Genomic DNA, 22602 nt, shown 5'->3' with positions numbered 1-22602 from the left:
CAACAAACCAATGGGAACCCAATGGGCAGAGTTAACTGTGTATAAGGTTTAAGCACAGAGGGCTTTGGGGCGGAGTTAGAGTTAGGGTGGTTGAGAAGACAGTCTGGAGTTAGAAGAGACAGAGAAGATAAGTCTGTGGGTTGGGCTAGTCTGGTGTGAGAGAGTGAGCGAATTTGTTAAGAGGAGTCAGTCAAACAGTTGAGATACGGTTATCAGTCAGAAGGTATTAGGAAGGTATAGGCTGGTAAAGAAACTAAAGTTAAGATACTGACAGGAATTTTGTCTGAGAAACCATAAACTTGTTAATGTTTGTAAAATAAACTCTTTTTTTTTGGTTCACTTTTAACAACTTTCTGGACTCAGTATTTTACCAGAGAGTAACTGATTGGTGGCAGCGGGGAAGTGATCACAGTGGTGGCACAGGGATCAATAGACCGTTAAACATCCGAGGACCCTGTGTGATTGCCACAGTGGAGTTCAGAACACATCTGATATTTGAGACAATACAATTCCGACTCATCCTTCCTCTGTTCTTTTTTTTATTAGCAAAGTGCTTTATATTCTTTATTGTTTGCCCTCACAACAACCCTGTGAGGTAGGCCACTACAACTTCCCCCTTTTCCCAGTCAGGAACTGGGTTGACTTAACTTGCCCACGACGAGTCCATTGCCGAGAAGAGACTTGTTAGCTAACCTGTCGCTATTCTCTGGCTCCCTTTCCCTTAAAGAAAACGCACACTTCTCCTTTGACGCTCCACCTCTGCCAAACAACACGAGTGCCATGCTTCTCCCTTATACGCAAAGCTGTCCTGAAAATGGTCCTTTGGATCATCACGACAGGCATGGCGACTCCTTAGTCAAATGGAAACTCGCAGGGATTTGCCCCCCTCTCAATAGCTTTTTGATAGACGGCACCAAAGTCTTTAAATCGCGGGGCACAGCCCAGCCAAGCTTCCCCAAAGTGCTCATTGCCCGTGAAGAGGAAATCGCCGGTTCCTTTCTTCACCTTACACTGCAGCAAGGTCTTGACGGGTCCTCGCCATTCGCCGCTCACTTTATCTTGCTGAAAGATCTGGTTTTTCTGCCTGTAGACCCGCCGCGCACCGACTTCCACCTGGGACATGTGGTTCTCCGCATCGTGGGTGACGTTGTGGATCGACCCTCTCACCACTAGGTGTAAATTTTGTGTGTTTATTTATAAGGGAACTATGAATCGCCCTTCCTCCAAATGGGCACAGGGCAATCCGAAACAAACATAATTTTAAAAACAGGTGAGAGCATTTTCAAACAACAAATCGTCGAAACGCTGACTCATGTAATGCTGCTAAGGATTAAATATTGCATTATCAAGCCTGGGCAAAGAAAACTGTTTCTTAGTTGACACCTGAAAACCAACAACGTGGAAGACGGGTGTAACTCTAGGGGTGAAGATTCCATCTCAGCCTGTGGGTCAAACTTGGCCCACCAGTGGGTCTAATTTGGCCCACGATTCCATTTCCCCCAAACCATGCCCATCAGCTGAAATCACTTAACCATCCAGGGGTCCTTTACCTTTTACTTTATACAGTAATGGTTTGGCTTCCCCCAAATAACTATGGGGTGTGTAGTTTGTTAAGGTTACTGAGAGTTTTCAAGCGGACCTCCTTTCCCCTCACAGAGCTACCGTCCTTAGGGTGGCTTAACAGTCAGTCCCTTTCCCCAGAAAACTCTGAATTGTAGCTCTGTGAGGGCGATAAGGGTCTCCTGATGCTTCCCATGATTCTTTGGGGAAACTGTGACGTTTCTAAAGTGGTATCACAGTGCTTTAAATGTCATGTGCGGATGTGCCCAACGTCTACTACTCTGCTCAAGCCGGTAGATCATTTCCCTCCTTCTGTTGCTCAGCTAAAGCAATGAGCCCCACTGTTTTTCAGTTGATTAAGTTACCGGCAGGGCCGGATTTAGGTCTGATGAGGCCCTACGCTACTGAAGGTAATGGGGCCCTTTATATGTCCAGCTGTCCTTTGTCAACAACAAATTGTCACTGTTTTTTGTGTTGAATATATGCTATATGGTAATTTATGTACCTAATAGCTATCTAAAGCCATTGGCACATGTTGCCACGCAACCAGTCCATGCAGAATGTAGGCACCCTATATATAGAAATGAGCAAACCAGTGATATTTTAGGGAGCAGGCTAGCTTGTGGGGCCCATGACTAACATCATAGGAGCCTACACAACACAAAACACTGTTGCTGTATGTAGGTTTTATTTTATTTGTTTTTTTATCTTATATTTTGAAAATGTACATCCAGTTCCCCCCCTTTAATTTTTTTGGGATTCCCAAGAGAGTGTGACCCCAAGCTATAGCTTGTTTAGCTTTTGCGTAAATCCAGCACTGGTTACTGGGGTCTCAAGTGAGGAAGTTCCTCCTTGCTGGGCCTGCAAAACACACACACAAACACACACACATGACGGACAGGTGTTGTGCTGAAGGCCACATGGTGGGGGTATTTAGACTTAAAGCATCCACAGAGCAGACGAAAGAGCCCTTTGAACTGACACTAGTTATGGCTTCACTTCCTTGTCCCGAGTTTAGCAGTTGCCACCCCCAGGTTTTTTTTTTGTGTGTGTGTGTGTGTGTGTGTGTGTGTATTAGATCAAATAACTGGTCGTGAAAGTGCGATTGACCCCCAAAGCACACTTAGCTTTATGGTTCATAAGAGCGGAGGCCCTCAGACCTCAGGAACAACTTGGAACAGGAAGAACAAGAGCATTATAGTTTGTCAATAGACTTGACTGAAGCTGAGTGCGGGGGGGGCGGGGGGGGGGGGAGAATGGGAACAGAACAGGGGGACATCTGTTATGCTAAAAGGCTAGTGGCTCCAGGAAATTGGATTAACTAAGGAAGTTCCCGAAATCTTCCTAAGTAAGTTCTTTGTGCCCATGACATGAGTGAGATAATTATCCCCCAAAAGGGGAAGATTTCAAATGCTGCTTTCCTTTGCAGACAAATTCCATAATTGATTAGTTGGTTTGGGGTTCCTTATTTTCGATCACAAGTAGAAATTGTTGTCTGAGAGCTACAGGTGTGGAAATGGGCTTGTGACCAAATTAGGGACGATTTATTCACCCACAGGCCTTAAAAAATATAGATATTTAATGAGGAGGGGTGTTTTGTCAGGCAGAATTCAGTTGCACACTCAAGGCAGTGGCCGTCTAAATGCTATCCTGAGGACCCAGATTTCAATGTAGAACATCACCACGAATACAGTGGAGCCAGATGTATGTGATGGATCATTCTGAAGTTCACAATCGGTCTGGGATGGCGACAAAAATAAAAGTCGCCATGGTTCAAAAAGATGCCCACCCCCACCCCTCCCCAAATAGTGATGTGAATTGGCTTTGAGTAGACTTCTACACAATGAGCCACTTCATACGACTTGCAGTGCAATATAAGTTCACTGGATCTTACTCCCAGGAAAGTGGTTACAGAAGACAGAATGGCCACCACTGGGCATGATTGGAGTGGCACAAAAGTTCTATCTGTGATGACCCATTTGTTCATGAAAATCATTGCTTGATGTTTCAGTGATGTGAACCTTAAAGACCATTAGCAGCGTGGAACCATTGTAGGGCTCTACTCAGTGGTTCATACCAGATCCTGCCAGAACCAGTTAGTCCTGCAGGAGACAAATTTTCGACAGTCAAACCTCAGTTGTTGAACGTACAGTAATCCATTCTGGAAGACTGTTCGACTTCCAAAACGTTCGACAACCGAGGCGTGGCTTCCGATTGATTGCAAAAGCTTCTTGAACTCAAGCAAAACAGCGTCACATTCCAAGGAAAACCAGAGCATTTACTTCCAGGTTTTTGGCTTCCAGGAACTGAAATATTGAAAAATGGAACCGTTCGAGAACAGAGACAGAGAGAGGAAGAGGGAGAGGGAGGGAGACTGACTAGGGGAGTGTGACTCTGTTGATCTTCCTCGATTTCTCAACACTTTCAATATTTCAATACCATAGACCATGATATCCTTCTGGAGCAACTTTGTGTTTGGGATTGAGGAGACAGCATTGCAGTCATTCCATTTCCTTCCTACTTGTGGACGACCACACACTCCAAAACTCTCTATGATCCTGCTCAGCAGTTTCATACAGATGTTAAAGAACATGGACCAACCCTCATGGGACCCCATACTAGACAACCCATGGAGCTAAGTAGTGTTCCCCCAAGAAATCATTATTGCGTTGTTGCAATAATGGACTGGATGAGGGCCAGGAAAACAAAGTTCAGTTCAGACAAGACTGAGATGCTGTTGCTGGGCAGTTCCTCACCAGTTAGGATACTCAGTGCTCAGAGGCACTAGGCTATGCTCCAACTTAACAGCTGATCAGCAAGAGGCCTTTCATTCAGGCTGCAGTCCTACCTGCGCACTTACCTGATGGGACACAGTGGGATTTACTTCTGACTCTAAATATGCACAGGATTGCACTGTTTGCACCTCTCCAAAAAACGATGTTCTCCTGCCAAGCTCACTTACCAAAATCACTGCTGCAAATAGCCATGAGAAGTTCCATGTTGTCACAGGGGCGGCACATAGCTGGGGAAGGAAAACACAAAGTCAATAAGGAGGGTTACTAGAGGGCTCTTAAACGAGTCCCAAATGGTGAGCCTGGTACAACGACCTCATTGGCATCTGGATCAGGTTTTGCCTTCATTCTGAGCATCTGAGAGCATTTGTATGATTTTCTGTAACATGGGGTGGGGGAGTGGAATCTGGGGTCCTGCAGATGTTGATGGACCAGAGCTCCATTCACCCCAGCTCCTGGCCCTGCTGCCTGCAGCCCAACAACATCTGAAGAGTCACAGGTTCCTCACCTCTGACCTTGAGGGGTCTTGTGATAATCCGCTCAGGAGCATCTGTTTCCAAAGCAGTGCATAATTTCTGTCGATTGCTCAGGCCTGTAGAGGTCAGCTTCTTACCCTCCAATATTTCTCCAGTGAAAATAGGGACATTTGACAAATAAATGAGCTGCGAGGTCTTTTTAAGACAAGCACTCTCTGGAATTAGATATCTTGGATGGTTCACTAGGAATGTGTGCTCATAGCATTCAACATGTTTCTTCTTATATTATTTTAATTCTTTTATAGTTTAACTGGTGGGGATGCAAGAGGGGGCCTTCTTGGTGGATTGTAATTATTTGTATGTTTTAAACAGATTATATATATGTACAGTTTTACCTTGGAAGTCAAATGGAATCCATTCCGGAAGGCCGTTTGGCTTCCAAAATGTTCGGAAGCTGCAGAAGCCTCATCAGGTGTTTGGTTTCCAAAAATAGTTCACAAACGGAAACAGTCACTTCAGAACAGTCCATTCGGGAGCCAAAACGTTCGAGAACTGAGTTGTTCAAAAACCAAGGTACAGAGCTTTAATACTACCAATGTTTAACAATTTTTTAATGTTTGTTTTCCCTATATTTCCCTATGTTTTTATCTGTAAGCTGCCTTTAGGGGAAAAGGCAAGGTATAAATATATACTAATTAATAAATAATAATAATAATAATAATAGCAGAAAAATGGGTAAAGGTTTTATTTTGCTCTTCAGGGCTTCTGGTATAGCTGACTGATTGGCTGGCTTTGCTTTCATTTCATCTTTTGACCTGGTTGCAGCTGTTGATGTGAATAGCTTGCTTTTTCTTATATATATACGTTTGATATTTTATTGATCTATTTGTTTTATGAGCAGCTTTTGGGGTGGGATGGGGTTATTTCATGTGAACTTGAAGGACTCCGTCCCCACATGAGGTTCGAACACCAAACTGGGGGAAATGAGACCCACACGTAATCGTTTACCTTCCACGAGCGCCATTTTCTGGAAGTCTGGGCCTGTGACAGTCTTGTTGCTCAGCAACTCATACTGGAAGCTGGCTGTCCTGCGGCTGATGTCCCTCTGAGGACTGGCCTGCAGGAAAAGCGCCACCCTCTGGGGCGTGCGGGTGCTGAAGCAGGAGACTTGGTGCAGGCGGGGCTCCTCAGTGTCACTCAGCAGCAGGTGGAGCTGCCCGTCCCTCTCCACGTAGATGTTGGCACCTTGGAAAGTGTTGGACGGCTTGATGCAGACGGCGGTGTGCTGAGCGCTGGACAGGTTGGGCTCCAAGATGACGCGGAGGGCTCGGGTCGGGTACATCCATTCCAGAAAGCCCTCGGTGCAGCGCAGGTGGACCTGCTCCACCGCACGGGAGCGGGGCTCCCAGCTCAAGCCGCTGGAAAACAGAGGGATGGACAACTATGACAACCAAATCTCTCTATCTGGCCCTTGGGACTCTATCCAGGCCACACCTCCTTCCATAACCAAACTCCTTGCCATAGGACACACCCCTTACCAGCTCTGCTTCGCCTCCTCCATGAGTGTTTTTGTCCAGATGGAATTATTATTATTACTATTATTAAAAGGTAAAGGTAAAGGGACCCCTGACCATTAGGTCCAGTCGTGGCCGACTCTGGGGTTGCGGCGCTCATCTCGCTTTACTGGCTGAGGGAGCCTGCGTACAGCTTCCAGGTCATGTGGCCAGCATGACTAAGCCGCTTCTGGCGAACCAGAGCAGTGCACGGAAATGCCATTTAACTTCCCACCGCAGCAGTACCTATTTATCTACTTGCACTTTGACGTGCTTTCGAACTGCTAGGTTGGCAGGAACAGGGACCGAGCAACGGGAGCTCACCCTATTGCGGGGATTCGAACCGCTGACCTTCTGATCGGCAAGTCCTAGGCTCTGTGGTTTAACCCACAGCGCCACCCGCGTCCCATATTACTATTGTTGTTGTTGTTGTTGTTATTATTTGGTATACAAATTAAATTATTATTATTATTATTAGTAGTAGTAGTAGTAGTAGTAGTATACCACCCCTATACCTGCAGGTCTCAGTGCGGTTCACAATATAACACCACAATATAAAAACACAAAATAAAACCCAAAACTAGCCAATAAACCATCCCTCTCAAGATTGGGGCATCGGGCCGGATCTCTCAAGTGTGGCACTGAATGAATTTCCTCAACACCGGCAGAGGAAACCTCCCATTGAGGAGAAGAGAGCCTTCATCAAAGCTAACCACACTGTTGAGATGGGCATGGTACTTTGCTCTGACTGAGAAACTTACACAACGCTTTAGAATGATGCGTGGAGCAACAACAACAACAAAAGGATCCCTTTTATGCTGATTTTGCTTCAGATTTATTTCTGTTATCAACTGTTACCTAAAGGTAAAGGTAAAGGACCCCTCGACAATTAAGTCCAGTCAAGGGCGACTATGGGGTTGCGGCGCTCATCTTGCTTTCAGGCCAAGGGAGCCAGCGTTTGTCCACAGACAGCTTTCCGGGTCATGTGGCCAGCATGACTAAATTGCTTCTGGCGCAATAGGACACCGTGATGGAAACCAGAGCGCACAGAAATGCCATTTACCTTCCCGCCACAGCGGTACCTATTTATCTACTTGCGCTGGCGTGCTTTCGAACTGCTAGGTTGGCAGGAGCTGGGACAGAGCAATGGGAGCTCACTCCATCGCAGGGATTCGAACCGCCGACTTTCTGATCGGCAAGCCCAAGAGGCTCAGTGGTTTAGACCACAGCGCCACCCGCATCCAACTATTACCTAAAGGAACCTCATCCCCCCTCCCTGTAACTCATACATATTTTTGGCTTGGTTATTAACTTAACTCTGGGTAGCTCTGTTGGTTAGAGCATGGTGCTGATAACACCAAGGTCGCAGGTTCAATTCCCATGTGGGAATTTCAGTGCATTTCAGTGGGTTAGAAGAGATGATTATCAGGATCCCTTCCAAGCCAATTCTAAGGTTCTGATTGTATGCTGCTACTATTTTCTGCCTTATACACAAAACCTGCATTTTGCTTTGCACCTAGTTACCAATACACATTATTTTGTTGTTTTTGTGTGTTGTTTCATGTTATTCTTAATTTTAAAAAACCTACACACACAAATTCATACATAAAACTAACAATTTTGGTCTTCTGACTGGTGTGTATGTTTCCTCATATATGAATTTATCTCTGGACTGGAGTCACATTCACCAATAGCAATTTTGGGACAGATATTTAGGAAGTCAGTCTTTGAGCCAGAGCAGGCCAGAGGCTAAAGGGGAAATCTTCTACTCAGTCAAATATCAAATCTAACAATGTGATTTACGGATGCCAGTTCAGCTTTCAGCACCTATTTGCTTCAGATTACAGAGCAGAACATGGCTGCTTTTAGGTAGCCAATTGACGCATTCTGTACGTTGTCGAGACAAACAAGTTTTAGCTTTTTTAAATAAGTGAAAATGTAATTATACAGGGGTCATTTCAGAACAAGCCGTCCATATTTAAGAACTGCAGAAAGTTAGAGCTTGACGGGGAGGTGGTGGGGAGCCTTGTGTAGCGTGATTCTATACATTCAGAAATAAGCCTCATTGCATTCAGGAGAACAATATTTTATGCAGTTGGAGGAGTGTACATTGCCCCAGCCTTAAAATCCCTTTGAGTTCAGTGGGAGAGCCAAGTTGAAATTGCTTCCCTTGAACTCAATGGGACTTAAACCTATCAGACTGTTTGCCAGGACAATGTGCTTAAATCTGCCAGGTATTTAAAATTACGCTATTATGCTATGAGAATTATGCTGTTAATGTTGCGCACTCCCCTGGAATCTTTGGATATAGAAAATGAATTAATAGTAATAATAATAATAATAATAATAATAATAATAATAATAATAATAATAATAATAATATCCAGTTCCTCGGCAGATGTTGTGCACTGCCCTGGGATCTTCGGATATAGAAATTGAATTAATAATAATTCCTCTGGCGCGTAAGTTCCGCGTCGCTTTGCTTCGCCCTCTCCGCCCGCGGCTTACCTGCCCTTCCAGCTGCAGTAGTCGGCGGCGCACGGCTGCAGCCACAGGCGGAGCAGCAGCGGGAGCAGCATCCGCATCCGCGGCGTCCCTGCGCGCTTGCTCCGCGCCTCCCTCTCCGGGGACATCAAGCGGCGGCTTGGGGGCAGCTGGGGGCCGAGCCAGCGCGAAGCCAGTCCCTCCGTCGAGAAGGGAAGGAGAGGGGAAAAGGGTGCTTCGTTTTCCCTTCTCTCTACGCGGGAGGGAGAAGGAAAGCGGCCTGGTTGGAGAGCGCGGGATGGAGACTGGAGAGAGACAGAGGCGCGCGCTGTGCGCAACAGGACGAAGCGAATGAAACGGGAGAGCCTTCGACCCTCCCTACCCGCGTCCCATGCCTGTATTTCAACGATGTCTAATCTGCGGTTGAGTTGACAGATGTCCCTGGTTTTCCAGAACTCCCACTTCTCCCCCCAGCATCGCCAAACACAGGGGCTGCGCTTTGTTGCAAAGAGGCGCCCCCCTCCACCAAACCAAATTATACATACATAAGGGAGCAAGGAGCGTCCTCGCCATTATTGAATGCCCAGTTAGTGCGCGCGCGTGCATTTAGCTGTTCATGTATGGGCTGTGGGTCGGGAAGGTGGTATAGGAAAGAATAACAGCAACTTATCGTCGTTATTAATATTTTATTATTATTTTATTTATTTATTTATATTTTATTTATTATTATTATTATTATTATTATTATTATTATTATTATTATTATTATTATTATTATATCTCATTATTACATCTCTCTCCTGCAGCCACTAACGCTAGGAGCAACTATGGATCAATACAGACCGCATAAGAGATGATGTCGAAATGGCAAAATTAACCGGGAAGCTCAGAAATCAAGAAGACAAGAACTTTAAGAAAACCACACTTGTAAAGTAATGGAGACTATGGATAATTCAGAAGGACAAGAATTTGGATATGCAGTTGTAAATATTATCATTATCATCCATGGAATGGATGGGGGGGTGGAGGAGTCAGGAAATTCAGAGTAATATCAATATTTGCATTTGGAATTGTTTTTTGTTACATGTTTATACTTTTCAAAAAAACAAATACAAAAATTATTTTTTAAGAAAGACAATACAGTGGTACCTCGGGTTACATACGCTTCAGGTTACAGACTCCGCTAACCCAGAAATATTACCTCAGGTTAAGAACTTTGCTTCAGGATGAGAACAGAAATCGCACAACAGTGGCGCAGCGGCAGCAGGAGGCCCCATTAGCTAAAGTGGTACCTCAGGTCAAGAACAGCTTCAGGTTAAGAATGGACCTCCGGAACGAATTAAGTACTTAACCCGAGGTACCACTGTAATCTGGTATGCCAGTTGCAGGTGTGTGTTGATGCACTTAGAAGAGGAGTTTGGATTTGATATCCCGCTTTATCACTACCCTAATGAGTCTCCAAGCGGCTAACAATCTCCTTTTCCCTTCCTCCCCCAAAACAAACACGCTGTGAGGTGCGTGGGGCTGAGAGACTTCAGAGAAGTGTGACTGGCCCAAGGCCACCCAGCAGCTGCATGTGGAGGAGCGGAGACGCGAACCCGGTTCACGACATTACGAGTCCACTGCTCTTAACCACTACACCACACTGGCTCTTAATACTTCACCTGCTGTTTGTACACTTTTGCTAAGTGCACAACGTGGACCTGAGGTTTTCTTCACAGCTGTATGGGGCTTCGGTTTTTGTTTGTATGTTATCCATTCCCCCCCATCCTATAAACTCACAAGAATGCACCTTCGATTTTAAACAGCCTCTCCATTGGGTTTTGGAGTACAGTAACGGTTGAGAAAGGCTCAAAAGTAATGACAGTGCCAAAGAGGAAAACAATCTCTGTCTTACTTGGCTCTTGAGCAGTGCATTTTTAAAAAGCCAGTCACCTTTGGGGAGTGCACTGGTGTTTCTAAGTTGCCAGGTTGCCACCCGGGGAAGGCTCTTTTGTTATTTTTAAACCTGCTGCTGTTTATTCCTTCCTCTTTTGTCTCTGCCAGCTGTAGTGAGCAGGACTCTAATGTGCTTCACAGCAGGCAGAGAAGAGGTGAATTAAAAGGCCAAGGAGGAAAACCAGCAGGAAGCCCCAAGGCTGTTCCTATCCTCTGTTAAAGAACAAAAAGGGGTTGTGGGGGTTTTTTTTTGCCAAATTTTCAGGTTCTGTGCAGGCAATCTGACTGGTATTTCATATTCAATGCATAAACATGCATAGTAACTAAATCTGAAAAAGTGTTCCATGGAAATGCATTTTATTAAGATGATTTTTCTTACTTGCTTTTTTTTAAATGGAGGAAGCCACCAGTATAATTGCCAGCTGTCGTTATAATTGAACCCCACCCCCACCGCCGATTCATTTTCTGTGAAACAAAAGTGCCTGCTTTCCTTTGGCCAAATGCTGGTGGTTATGAAATGGTTTTAATGATTTGCGTACAAGGGACTGTCAAGTGGCTACTGCTGGAGACCAATTGGACCAAGGTGAAGCAACATGGCTTTGTGATAACCTTCTGGGAAGTTTTAAATTCTCCTCGTCTAAAGTCAGGAATCTGAAGAATATCTGAAGGAGCGTCTCCACCCCCATCGTTCTACCCAGACACTGAGGTCCAGCGCCGAGGGCCTTTTGGCGGTTCCCTCACTGTGAGAAGCCAAGTTATAGGGAATCAGGCAGAGGGCCTTCTTGATAGTGGTGGAACGCCCTCCCACCAGATGTCAAAGAGAAGAACAACTACCAGACTTTTAGAAGACACCTGAAGGCAGCCCTGTTTAGGGAAGCTTTTAAGGTTTAAGGCATTATTGTATTTTAATATTGTGTTGGAAGCCGCCCAGAGTGGCCGGGGAAACCCAGCCAGATGGGCAGCGTATGTATGTATGTATAAATACAACACAACACAACACAACACAACACAACACAATACAGTACAACACAATATAATAATCCACTCAAAGTCAAGCATAGCTGCAACCCACTGATTTCAAGAGGAGTTCCCAAGACCAAACCAGGAAAAAAACACTGAAGAATTGTGAACCTTTTCAGAGGCATGAAGTGATTTTTTTTGTAGAAGAACCATTAGGGCTGGAGGACCAGCTTGTGAGTGATCACGTGACCATCTTGTGCCTCCATCTGTAAGACAGACAGAAAAAGCTTCAGGGGTTTGGGGAAGGAGATGCCAGGCCTCTGACAAGATGCTGGAGTCCTCCTGCCTCCTCCCCAGGTGGGCTTTGGGAAGGTGGTGGAAGGGCTCTTGGATCAATCCGAGCATCGCACCTCCCTCCCTATGCTGGGCAGAAGCTTCCTGGGCTTTGGGAAGGAGCTGCCAGCGGGAAAATTTAGGGGACCAGCCTAGTTCCCCTGGTCCACTGACCGCACACCACTGCACCTCTTGGCTTTTTAAAATATGGGAATGCAGCTATGATGTGTTATAGCAAGTCAAACCACTGGGTCCACTTCTTCTTTGGTGATCACTCGTAGCAGAGTAAGATTGTCTTCCATGAATACGGTCTTAACAGTGAGTCCGTAAGTGACTGTGGAGGCCAATTCTGGATCCACACGTCCTTCCACAGTGGGGACATTGGTTTCCAGGCAGGAGCTGAGGGTTTGCCAAGCGTGTCTTCCTCTTAGCACGTTTCTCCCTTGCATCCTGAGTTCGAGCGTCTTCAAAGTCCATGACATCTTTAGTAAAGGCTGTTCTCCAACTGGAGCTCTTGCAGGTGAGTGTTTCCCATTTGTCGGTGTTTATACTACTTTTTTTATAGATTTGCCTTGAGAGAGTCTTTAAACCCTCCCACCAGATGTCAAGGAAATAAACAACAACCTGACTTTTAGAAGACATCTGATGGCAGCCCTGTTTAGGGAAGTTTTTAATGTTTGATGTTTTAATATTCTGTTGGGAACCACCCAGTTGTCGGTGTTTATACTACATTTTTTTTTTTTAGATTTGCCTCGAGAGAGTCTTTAAACCTCTTTTGCTGACCACAAGCATTATGCTTTCCATTTTTAAGTTCGGAATAGAGTAGTTGCTTTGGAAGACGATCATCAGGCATCCACACATGACCAGCCCAAACTTAAGCCAGTATAGTCTACACCAGGCATAGGTAACCTCGCCCTCCAGATGTTTTGGGACTACAACTCCCATCATCCCTAGCTGACAGGACCAGTGGCCAGGGATGATGGGAGTTGTAGTCCCAAAACATCTGGAGGGCCGAGTTTGCCTATGCCTGGTCTACACTAACAGGCAGCTGCTTACCAAGGTTGCAGGAAGTTGTTTTCCCCAGTTCCACCTGGGACTGCATGCAAAGCATCTTATCAGTCACCATAAGACCCCTGGGGAACGAGTGGTGAGGAATCTCTGCTGCTGGATCTCACTGTCGACCTGGCTTGCACATCTGGCAGTTCGTTGCACCGCCAGGCCGATGTGCGCACCAAGTTGATCCTCTGGCTTTGAAAGCACAGCACGGTTTCAAAATCGGCAGCACCCTGTTGGTGAGCAGTGAAAAAGTTTGCCCGAATGCACCGTTACCCGAAACCCCTTCTGTCCCACAAAGCGCTCATTCTCAGCCCTTCTGGCTCCGGCTGACGGTTAATGAGGAGACCAACCTCCTTTTGTCTTTGGAAAGAAAAAAATATATATCTTAAAGTGATTAATAAGAGTTTCTCACTGCACTTTTAAGAGCCAACAAAGCAGAATCTTGTCAGCGCAATCAAAGCAAACATTGAATGATTGATGGAAATTCAATGGCTTTAACTTTGGCTTTCAGGATCGCCTTTCAGGGGTCCCTGAACAAGAAAGCCCCGGGGGTCCCTGCGATTATCATGCTAAAAGCCCGCTCTGTGCCTGCCAATAATTAGATTTCTATATGCATTGCCTTTCCTGGGCTTCAATGTGCAACATGGGGAGCTGCTCTTTTGCGGGTCTCGAGAAGCGAGGCTCCCTTTCGGTCTCCCTTAAGCGTGGAATTGGGATTTCGCACCCGGGCACGGACAATGGCTCTGTGCGCTGTTGTGTGGCACATGCTCAGCTCTGTGCGCTATTGTTCTCCCCACCCCCTCTCAATAAGGCAAGGCTCACGGGCAGCAAGACTTTTAAGGCCATCTGTTACCTCGTTGCCAACAGAACGTTCTCACATTGTCCACAGCTGCCCAGAGCGAGGGGAGTGGCAGCTCAGAGAGCCATGGCTCTGGACAGCTCCCGGAGAAGCGTTTTGTGCTCTGCGCAGCCAGCCACTGTGAGGGAAAGAGGCTCTTTTTAAGGCCAGCCAATGTGAAATGGAGAGCGTGGGTCAACGTGGAGTTCCTGCGGTCCCTCCTTGCATCCTGGGCAGTTTTGTTGTTGTTTAGTCATTTAGTTGTGTCTGACTCTTCGTGACCCCATGGACCAGAGCACGCCAGGCACTCCTGTCTTCTACTGCCTCCCTCAGTTTGGTCAAACTCATGCTGGTAGCTTCGAGAACACTGTCCAACCATCTCGTCCTCTGTCGTCCCCTTCTCCTTGTACCCCCAATCTTTCCCAATATCAGGGTCTTTTCCAGGGAGTCTTCTCTTCTCATGAGGTGGCCAAAGTATTGGAGTCTCAGCTTCAGGATCTGTCCTTCCAGTGAGCACTCAGGGCTGATTTCCTGAAGAATGGATAGGTTTGATATTCTTGCAGTCCATGGGACTCTCACGAGTCTCCTCCAGCACCAGAATTCAAAAGCATCAATTCTTCGGTGGTCCAGCTCTCTTTATGGTCCTGGGCAGTAGAAACAGCTATACAGTGGTACCTTGGGTTACATACGCTTCAGGTTACAGACTCCGCTAACCCAGAAATAGTACCTTGGGTTAAGAACTTTGCTTCAGGATGAGAACAGAAATCATGCTCTGGAGGTGCAGCGGCAGTGCGAGGCCCCATTAGCTAAAGTGGTGCTTCAGGTTAAGAACAGTTTCAGGTTAAGTACGGACCTCCGGAAGGAATTAAGTTCTTAACTTGAGGTACCACTGTATTCAGACTGAATGGCTTGCTGAGGAACGTAGAATCATAGAATTGGAAGGGACCCTGAAAAATATGCAGCTGTCCCATATGGGGATCAAACCTGGGACCTTGGCATTATGCTCTAACCAGCTGAGCTAACCAGACAATATGAGGATAGTAAAGGTAAAGGGACCCCTGACCATTAGGTCCAGTCGTGGCCGACTCTGGGGTTGTGGCGCTCATCTTGCTTTATTGGCCAAGAGAGCCGGCGAACAGCTTCCAGGTCCTGTGGCCAGCATGACTAAGCCGCTTCTGGAGAACCAGAGCAGCACACGGAAACGCCGTTTACCTTCCTGCCGGAGCGGTACCTATTTATCTACTTGCACTTTGACGTGCTTTTGAACTGCTAGGTGGACAGGAGCAGGGACCGAACAACGGGAGCTCACCCTGTTGCGGGGATTCGAACCGCCGACCTTCTCATTGGCAAGTCCTAGGCTCTGTGGTTTAACCCACAGCACCACCTGCGTCCCACTATGGGGGACTTAGGTTAATTTTAATATGTCGCACAAAAATAATTTTGCGATTGCCAGCCTTAGGAGGAAGGAGGGAGCTGGCATTAAGATCTTGTGCTAACAAAGGCAGCATAGTGATCTCTGAAGCTCGGTTCGAGACAATTATGCCGTCGCTCAGAGCAAAACGTCGGCTGAATGTATCTGACCCGACCTCATTTTGGAATCAAAAGCTACATGCAAATAGTCTTTTAAAAGGTCTGATCGCAGGCACAATATGAGGAGTCGAAATGCCAAAGCTCCTCCTTTGTTCTGAATCAGCTAGGGAAGCAGAAAGGAAAGGATGTTGGGAGGATGCTGACACCATGATGAAGTGACCCCCTGGGAGGGTTCATTCAGCCCCAACGTACTCCGCACTCAAAACCAGCCCATCTGCTGCCAATAGAAGCCATTGAGGCACTTGATCTCTGAACCGCTCTTTCTACCACCAGCAAACTCACAGCCCCTTCCCCAGTGGACATACGCATCCACAGCTACTTGGGTTTGTCAGTGGGCCATTTTCCCAAACTGCAGGCCTAGTGAAAATGGGAGCCGACTTTGGGAGGGCAGGAGGACCCCAGTGCGGGTTTATATTTTACGAACATCTGAAAATGCCACAACTACCTGAAAATGATTGATAGATGGTATTTAACTTTGTGTAGACTTGCTAAAAGGGATGCGGGTGGCGCTGTGGGTTAAACCACAGATCCTAGGACTTGCCGATCAGAAGGTCGGAGGTTCGAATCCTCGCGACGGGGTGAGCTCCCGTTGCTCGGCCCCTGCTCCTGCCAACCTAGCAGTTCGAAAGCACATCAAAGTGCAAGTAGATAAATAGGTACCGCTCTGGCAGGAAGGTAAATGGCGTTTCCGTGCACTGCTCTGGTTCGCCAGAATAGGCTTAGTCATGCTGGCCACATGACCTGGAAGCTGTACGCCGGCTCCCTCCGCCATTAAGGCGAGATGAGCTACACAACCCCAGAGTCGGTCACGACTAGACCTAATGGTCAGGGGTCCCTTTACCTTTACCTTTAGAGTTGCTAAAATGTGTAAGTCCAAATCAGGTAAGTGCTGGAGATGAAATGAGGTTGACGGTACGTTCTATCATATGTGGTAGACTTCTAGCAGGGTAAAAAGAGTATTGGGAAACGATATATAATGAATTGAAAAAAAAGTCTGAAAGTACCTTTCCAAAAAACCAGAGTCCTTTCTGTTGGGGATAATTCAAAGGGAAATTCCCAGGTGTTAAAAAATATTATTGGTGTATGCTACTACCACGGCTCATGTTTTGTGAGCTCAAAAATGGAAAATGAGTGAGGTCCCAACCAAGGAAGAATGGCAACTTAAACTGATGGAATATGTGCAGCTTGCAGATTTAACATATAGAATAAGAGAAAAAGAAGAACATAGGTTTAAAGAAGACTGGAAAATGTTTACTGGATATATGGGTGAAAATTGTGTTCGTTTGAAAATGCTGGCAGCACTAAGATAAATTCAACAGTGTAAATAAGTTTTGATGGATGTAACAATGGATTACTGAATGGTTTAGTTCATGTAAAATATGCCGGGATGTAATGTCTGATATGCAAAATGAACCATGGAAAGAGAAGAAGGGAAGTCATTGAATTAAGGTTGTTTAAATGAATATTTTGAAATGCAAATTAGAAAAGTAAAAATTATATATATGTGATATAAATATATATGAAAACACCACAACACATGAAATGCTTTTTAAACTACAGAACAATTCTCATTTCTGCATGGCACTGGGGCTCCCGCTGCCCACATCCCAGCCTATTTCATGAGATCACAGCCTGCCTTTCTCAAGCTGCTGCGATTGCATTACCCCAGCTTGCAAACTCCATGGTGCAAACATAACCAAGGCCACGGTTTAGTTTGGCTTCCGTGTGTTGAAAGATAATAAATGGGGCTGTGCACTCCTCCTCTACGCAGAGTCAATTTAAAATTGCACGTCTCCACAAATCAGCTTGATTAACGTCTGAACCAGCAAGCTATGGCTGGTCATCATCTTTCAGTTTCGCATGGGAAAACAGCTTCAAACTATAGGCCTTTCTGTCCTAACTCGGAAGGCAAGCACAGAACCTAGTTGGTGGTTTGGGTGGGGGCGTAAACTAGAGTTCGCCAGAACCAGGAAAGAACAAATTGGTTTGCATCCAATGGTTGCTCACCTGATCACAAGGTTAGCAAAAGACAGGAGCAATTTCAGCAATTCCCTCTCCGCCCTTACAGCCCCCCACCTCCCCTAAATCTGCTCTGAAGGAGGCTCCCCCAAGCAAATTTATAGGGGGCATACAGGGGACTGGACTGCAAGGGGAAGAGGGAGTCACTTAAAAAAAATCCCCTACGTTTTGGGGATGCAAGTCTTACCCATTGGCACAGCGACACCACTGGATTCAGCCCACTGAAACTTGAGTTGCAAACCCACACTACATCTCCAATCCTGCAAACCATGGTTTACATTAGGACCAGAACATCATGGGTAAAACAACCCACGACTGGAAGATTCACTTATTAGCTATAGCATTAAGCATTTCAATGAGGGGGAGCAGAGAAAATTTGCAGCTCTCCGAATAATTTGTTTTAGAAAGGTAAGCTAGGCTTTTTCATGCAGAGGGAGGAATTGATCCCTGATGAACCCCCCAGGGATCAAAGTTTAGAAAGGGTACATGAACATTCTTAGTTCTTGAAAAAATACATTTCAGGGGGTGGGCTGTCACAACAACCTTTTGGTATCACTGATCACAGCAGGAGACCTGTGAAGGCATCTGCATTTTGTTTTCAAAGGGCAATTTTTGCCTTGGGGGGCGGCCCACAAAAAAACTTTGGAGAGCTCACATGCATCATATGGGCTGCAGGTTAATAACCCCTGCTTTAGGGACATAGGAAGCAGCATTATACAGAGTCAGACCATATGGCCCACTATTATTTCACCAGATTTTCAGAAAGAAGTCTTTCATGTGGCCAGCATGACTAAGCCACTTCTGGCGAACCAGAGCAGCGCACGGAAACGCCGTTTACCTTCCCGCCAGAGCGGTTCCTATTTATCTACTTGCACTTTGACGTGCTTTTGAACTGCTAGGTTGGCAGGAGCTGGGACCGAGCAACGGGAGCTCACCCCATCGTGGGGATTCGAATTGCTGACCTTCTGATTGGCAAGTCCTAGGCTCTGTGGTTTAACCCACAGCGCCACCTGTGTCCTTTTCCCATCCAATTTAGGGGTGCCCAAAATTGAACTCAGGAGCAACTACAGGCAAACTACATTGTCTGCCCTAAAGCCCGTGTTTAAAGTTTATGATCTGTGTAATAAACTAGCAGCCCTTCTCTTTTCACTTGTGGCAAATTCCAGGCAGTAGGTTTACTTGTTTACTGCTGTAAAAGCAAAAAAGCATCACAGCACCCCAAAAGCAACCATTTATTGTGGCACCACTTTTGTAGACTGGAGCCCACATAACATCAAATGTCACACGCTTCTTGTGTACCGACACAGGCCATTCATATTTTTGTTAATAGGTTGCTTGATTGGAAACCATTATTATTTAAAAAAAGAGGGACACAAACATTCGGTGCCAATCTTTTATTAACAGATGATGTAAACAAAACAAAACAAATTCAGATCAGTGTTTCACCAAAGAGCAGACAATACAGATTCAGATCCACACACATTTTCTTCGGTCTAAATTCACACAAGAGGAAAACAAACAAACAGACGGATTGATAGAAACACAAGGAAACCCGGCAGCTCTCCAAAGACTCGTGAGTCCTAGTTCCCACCGAGAGGAGCTGTTCATGAACACTTCAGACTGAAGGCAGAAGGCTTCTTTCATGGAAAAAGATATTTGTGCACATAGAAAGGAAAGGGGTTCTAGCCTAGCCTCACAGGTACGTACAAAACTAGAATTGGCCCCTCTCCCATGGAAAATGACCCTGTTATGTAATCTGTCACCTGCAGTCTGATGTTCAGGAACATTTTGACTGCCTCACCTGTAACCTGTGAAAGCTAAGCATTAGTCACTACCCTGATTCTGGATCTCTGGGATGTGATAAAAGCGGAATCTCACTTAAATGCTGAAAACCCAAGAATGCCCACATGTAGGACAGCCGCCCCAAGCCCCCGAAAAGCAGGTCAGACATTTGGAATAATTGACAACAGCTATACACTGCGGTGGCAACTCAAATGTGCTCACATGGAACAGCAGGTTTCTAAAATCAGAGTATGACCATCAGCCTGACATTAAACCCCCCCCCCAAAAAAACTCTTAGGCCACACCCAGGGGAAGGTGTGGTTGAGTTATCATTCCATCTAAGCACTCGAAGCTGTTTCAGAGCACACATTCAATGATGAACACATTCATGTTTCAACCATGTCTTGACAGCACCCATCCAAAGGGTATGATGTGGTTAAAAACAAGACATGTCATTTTACCTTTTCACCTTTCAGCTATGAGCTATCTGAGGGTTTCAGAGACCATTGAGAAAGAGATAGAGATATAGAGAGAGAGGAAGAAAGAGAGAAAGAGAAAGATACCTACAACCACAATTGACTTATTAGCGATAGTTACTCTGGCTTAGAGGGAAATCCTGCACATGCTAACTCAGAATTAAGCCCCATTAAAAAGAACGGAACTTCACCCCAGGTTGCAGGACTGTACCCTACCTTAAAATTTTGGTATGTAAAAGAGTGACAGTGGCAATAGTCTTGCAGCCACAGCTATAAGCCGACTTCCTGGGTTAAGGGGCTATAATTGGAGGCTACATTCCATCTTATTATAATTTAGAACTATAACAATATCAGACCTATTGCTACAATTCTGGTTAAAATGGAGGGGGGCATTCTTTTATGGAAAGAGTCTCCTGGAGTTAGTTGCGGAGAACAGGACATGGTGACAAGTGAGCAAATGTAAGCAAGGACGTAGACTGTATCACAGGGAAGTGGAGACCTGTGGCCCTCTGAAAGCTGCTGGAATATAGCTTCCATCATCCCTGATCACTAGTCACATTGGGGATGAAAGTCCAGCCTCACTGGTATTTGCTTTGGCCACATAGTTGCTCTTTCCTCACTAGGAGGACCCCAGACTAGGGTTTTAACACATGCCCTTGAACTTTTGAAGGCCAGAACGACAGTTCTTTGGCTCGCATCTCTCTCTCTCTCTCAAAAGACATGCCATCAGAAACATGGGGTGTATCCTGGAAAAGGCTGGTTAACTGCTCCATGCCTCTCCTACGTAACCCCAGCTTGAAAGCACAATTCTGGCTATGCACAGACCATGGTGGGCAACAACCATCTCTCAGGAAGAAAATGGAGCGATCGTGAGAGCGGAGGGAACCGCATGCACTATGCCAAGGACACTGAGTTTTCAAAATAAGCAGTGCACACACACAAGGCCTTGAGACACCATCCTTGCCCTATGAGCAGTCACCACTTGCATGCTCTAATTGTTTCTGTACGCCTTCTATGTTTCAACTAATTAACCTGAAGACAAATTCAAAGACAATCAAGTACAGTGGTTAGGGACTTTTGGTTGACGCAAACTGAACACGCGGACAGCACGCACACCTTCTGAAAGATAGCACTTCCCCCCCCGCTCCGCGAGAAGGAAAGCATTGCAAGGTAGAATAGCTCACGTTTAAAGACACCCATTTTAGAAGTGTGTGCATTTGGAAAAACAAAAAGACACAATCTAGAATGCAAATACCTCAAGCAACATAAATCATATATATATATTTTAAAATACCTGAGAAAGATGCAGTGCTGGTACTGGAGAGCAAACAAACGAGAGATCTCATTTGCAACGGGGAACGACATGGGGAGACAGTTTGCACTCGAAAGGGAGTAGAATTTTTCTAAAATTTACCTGACATAGCGTAAACGGTTAACCTTTCGGAGGAACTCTTATAAAGGGCCACGGGGCTGAAACTCCCAGTGCCCCATCTGGAATGCTTACTCCAACTTGTGTGTTGGCATCACGCTGCTGAGAATTTTCCTGCCATCAACAGAAAGGGCAGAGGGAAGGAAATGCTTACTGTAAGGACACAAGGTAACTTGGCCTACATGCCACTTACAGAGGCGGAAGAGGGGGCTGTGTCTGCAGCAGCGCTCACCCCGTGTCTATAACCAAAGCACCCCGCTTTGCTCAGTGTGTAAAAACTAATGCAGCAAATCTGAATCAGAAGCAGCAGCTGCAAGGGAGCACCTCAAGTCTTCTTACCTCCAACAGGCTCCCCATTTGCATCAACACCCAAACACGCGTTCCTGTGCTCAGATATCTGCTGACTTCTCATTCTCTCGAATGAGGCACCCTGCGCATAAGCTGCTCTCTACATGCACCGCAACACTAACTTCTGAATTTGAGTGCCTTCCAGCATTCGAAATGGCTCGAAATGCGCGGCACTTTCTCACAAGTGAGCTGTGAGGCTGGTACTGTGAACTTGTGGATCCTCTGGGGGAATCTTCCCAAGTACTGTGCAGCAGATTTACTTCTGACCAGTACGCAGAGGACTCCTGGTTTTCGCCTCCCAGCTTTTTGCCTTGAGATGTGCCAGGGAAGTCACCATCACAACCAGCCCTAATTTCACTACAAATAAGATACAACCCTTTTTTTTCTTGGGGCGAGGGGTGGAAAGCTATGTAAAGTACTCAGACATAAGGTGGACCTTGACTTAAAAGTTAAAAGGGGACTATTTTAGCTGATGCAGACCATATAAGCTCAGACAACAGACAGGTCTACGTTTCTCATTGGCCTAGGTTTTCACGATGACATTAAGCAGCAGATTATAAAAGATCATATCATACAAATTATTCTAAAAAGAATAAACTCGAAAAGCAACTAGACATCAGTGCTTCAATCGCTTTATTTCAGTAGCAAAGTATTTCACACAATCCAACAATTTCCATTTTTTTTATTAAAAAAAGACTTCCTTAGAGAGTTCTAGAAAAGCAAGACCATGTGTGTCTGTTTGCTCTTCTGAGTCTTATCCAAAACCAGTTTGTAAAGTTCCACTAGCCAAGGAGCAGTAACTTTTAATTCATTTCACTCTTGCTAGTTAGAGAGGCTGAAGCTACTTAAGAATTGCCAATGGTTTTGGAGAACTTTGCTCCAGGATATTTACTATATACTCCCAATGCCACGACAGAAGCAAGGGTTGGCAATCTCCTTGGTAGCTGTTTCTGCCTTATCTCAAATCG

At 45.7% G+C, this 22602-nt stretch overlaps 2 protein-coding genes across 2 annotated transcripts in view; one reads left to right on the top strand and one right to left on the bottom strand.

Moving 5' to 3' along the window:
- Positions 1-10241, top strand: part of COIL (coilin) — a 53195-nt gene extending 42954 nt beyond the window's left edge. The window contains exon 3 of the mRNA XM_081898689.1: positions 10000-10241. Within this exon, the coding sequence (XP_081754815.1) occupies positions 10000-10216 (217 nt within the window). The 3' untranslated portion in view covers positions 10217-10241. The remainder of the gene's footprint in view (positions 1-9999) is intronic.
- LOC309364167 (meteorin-like protein) lies at positions 463-9430 on the bottom strand. Its single transcript, XM_081900952.1, has 4 exons — positions 8890-9430; positions 5837-6246; positions 4523-4582; positions 463-1169 (listed from the first exon to the last, which is right to left on the bottom strand). The coding sequence occupies exons 1-4, from the start codon at positions 9012-9014 to the stop codon at positions 853-855; spliced, it is 912 nt and encodes a 303-aa protein (XP_081757078.1). The 5' UTR covers positions 9015-9430; the 3' UTR covers positions 463-852.
- Positions 10242-22602: the final 12361 nt, after the last annotated feature.

The sequence above is a fragment of the Podarcis melisellensis genome (genome assembly GCF_964234715.1).
Source record: "Podarcis melisellensis genome assembly, chromosome: 2".
Lineage (NCBI taxonomy): Eukaryota > Metazoa > Chordata > Lepidosauria > Squamata > Lacertidae > Podarcis > Podarcis melisellensis.
This window is presented reverse-complemented; position numbering and strand designations above follow the sequence as displayed.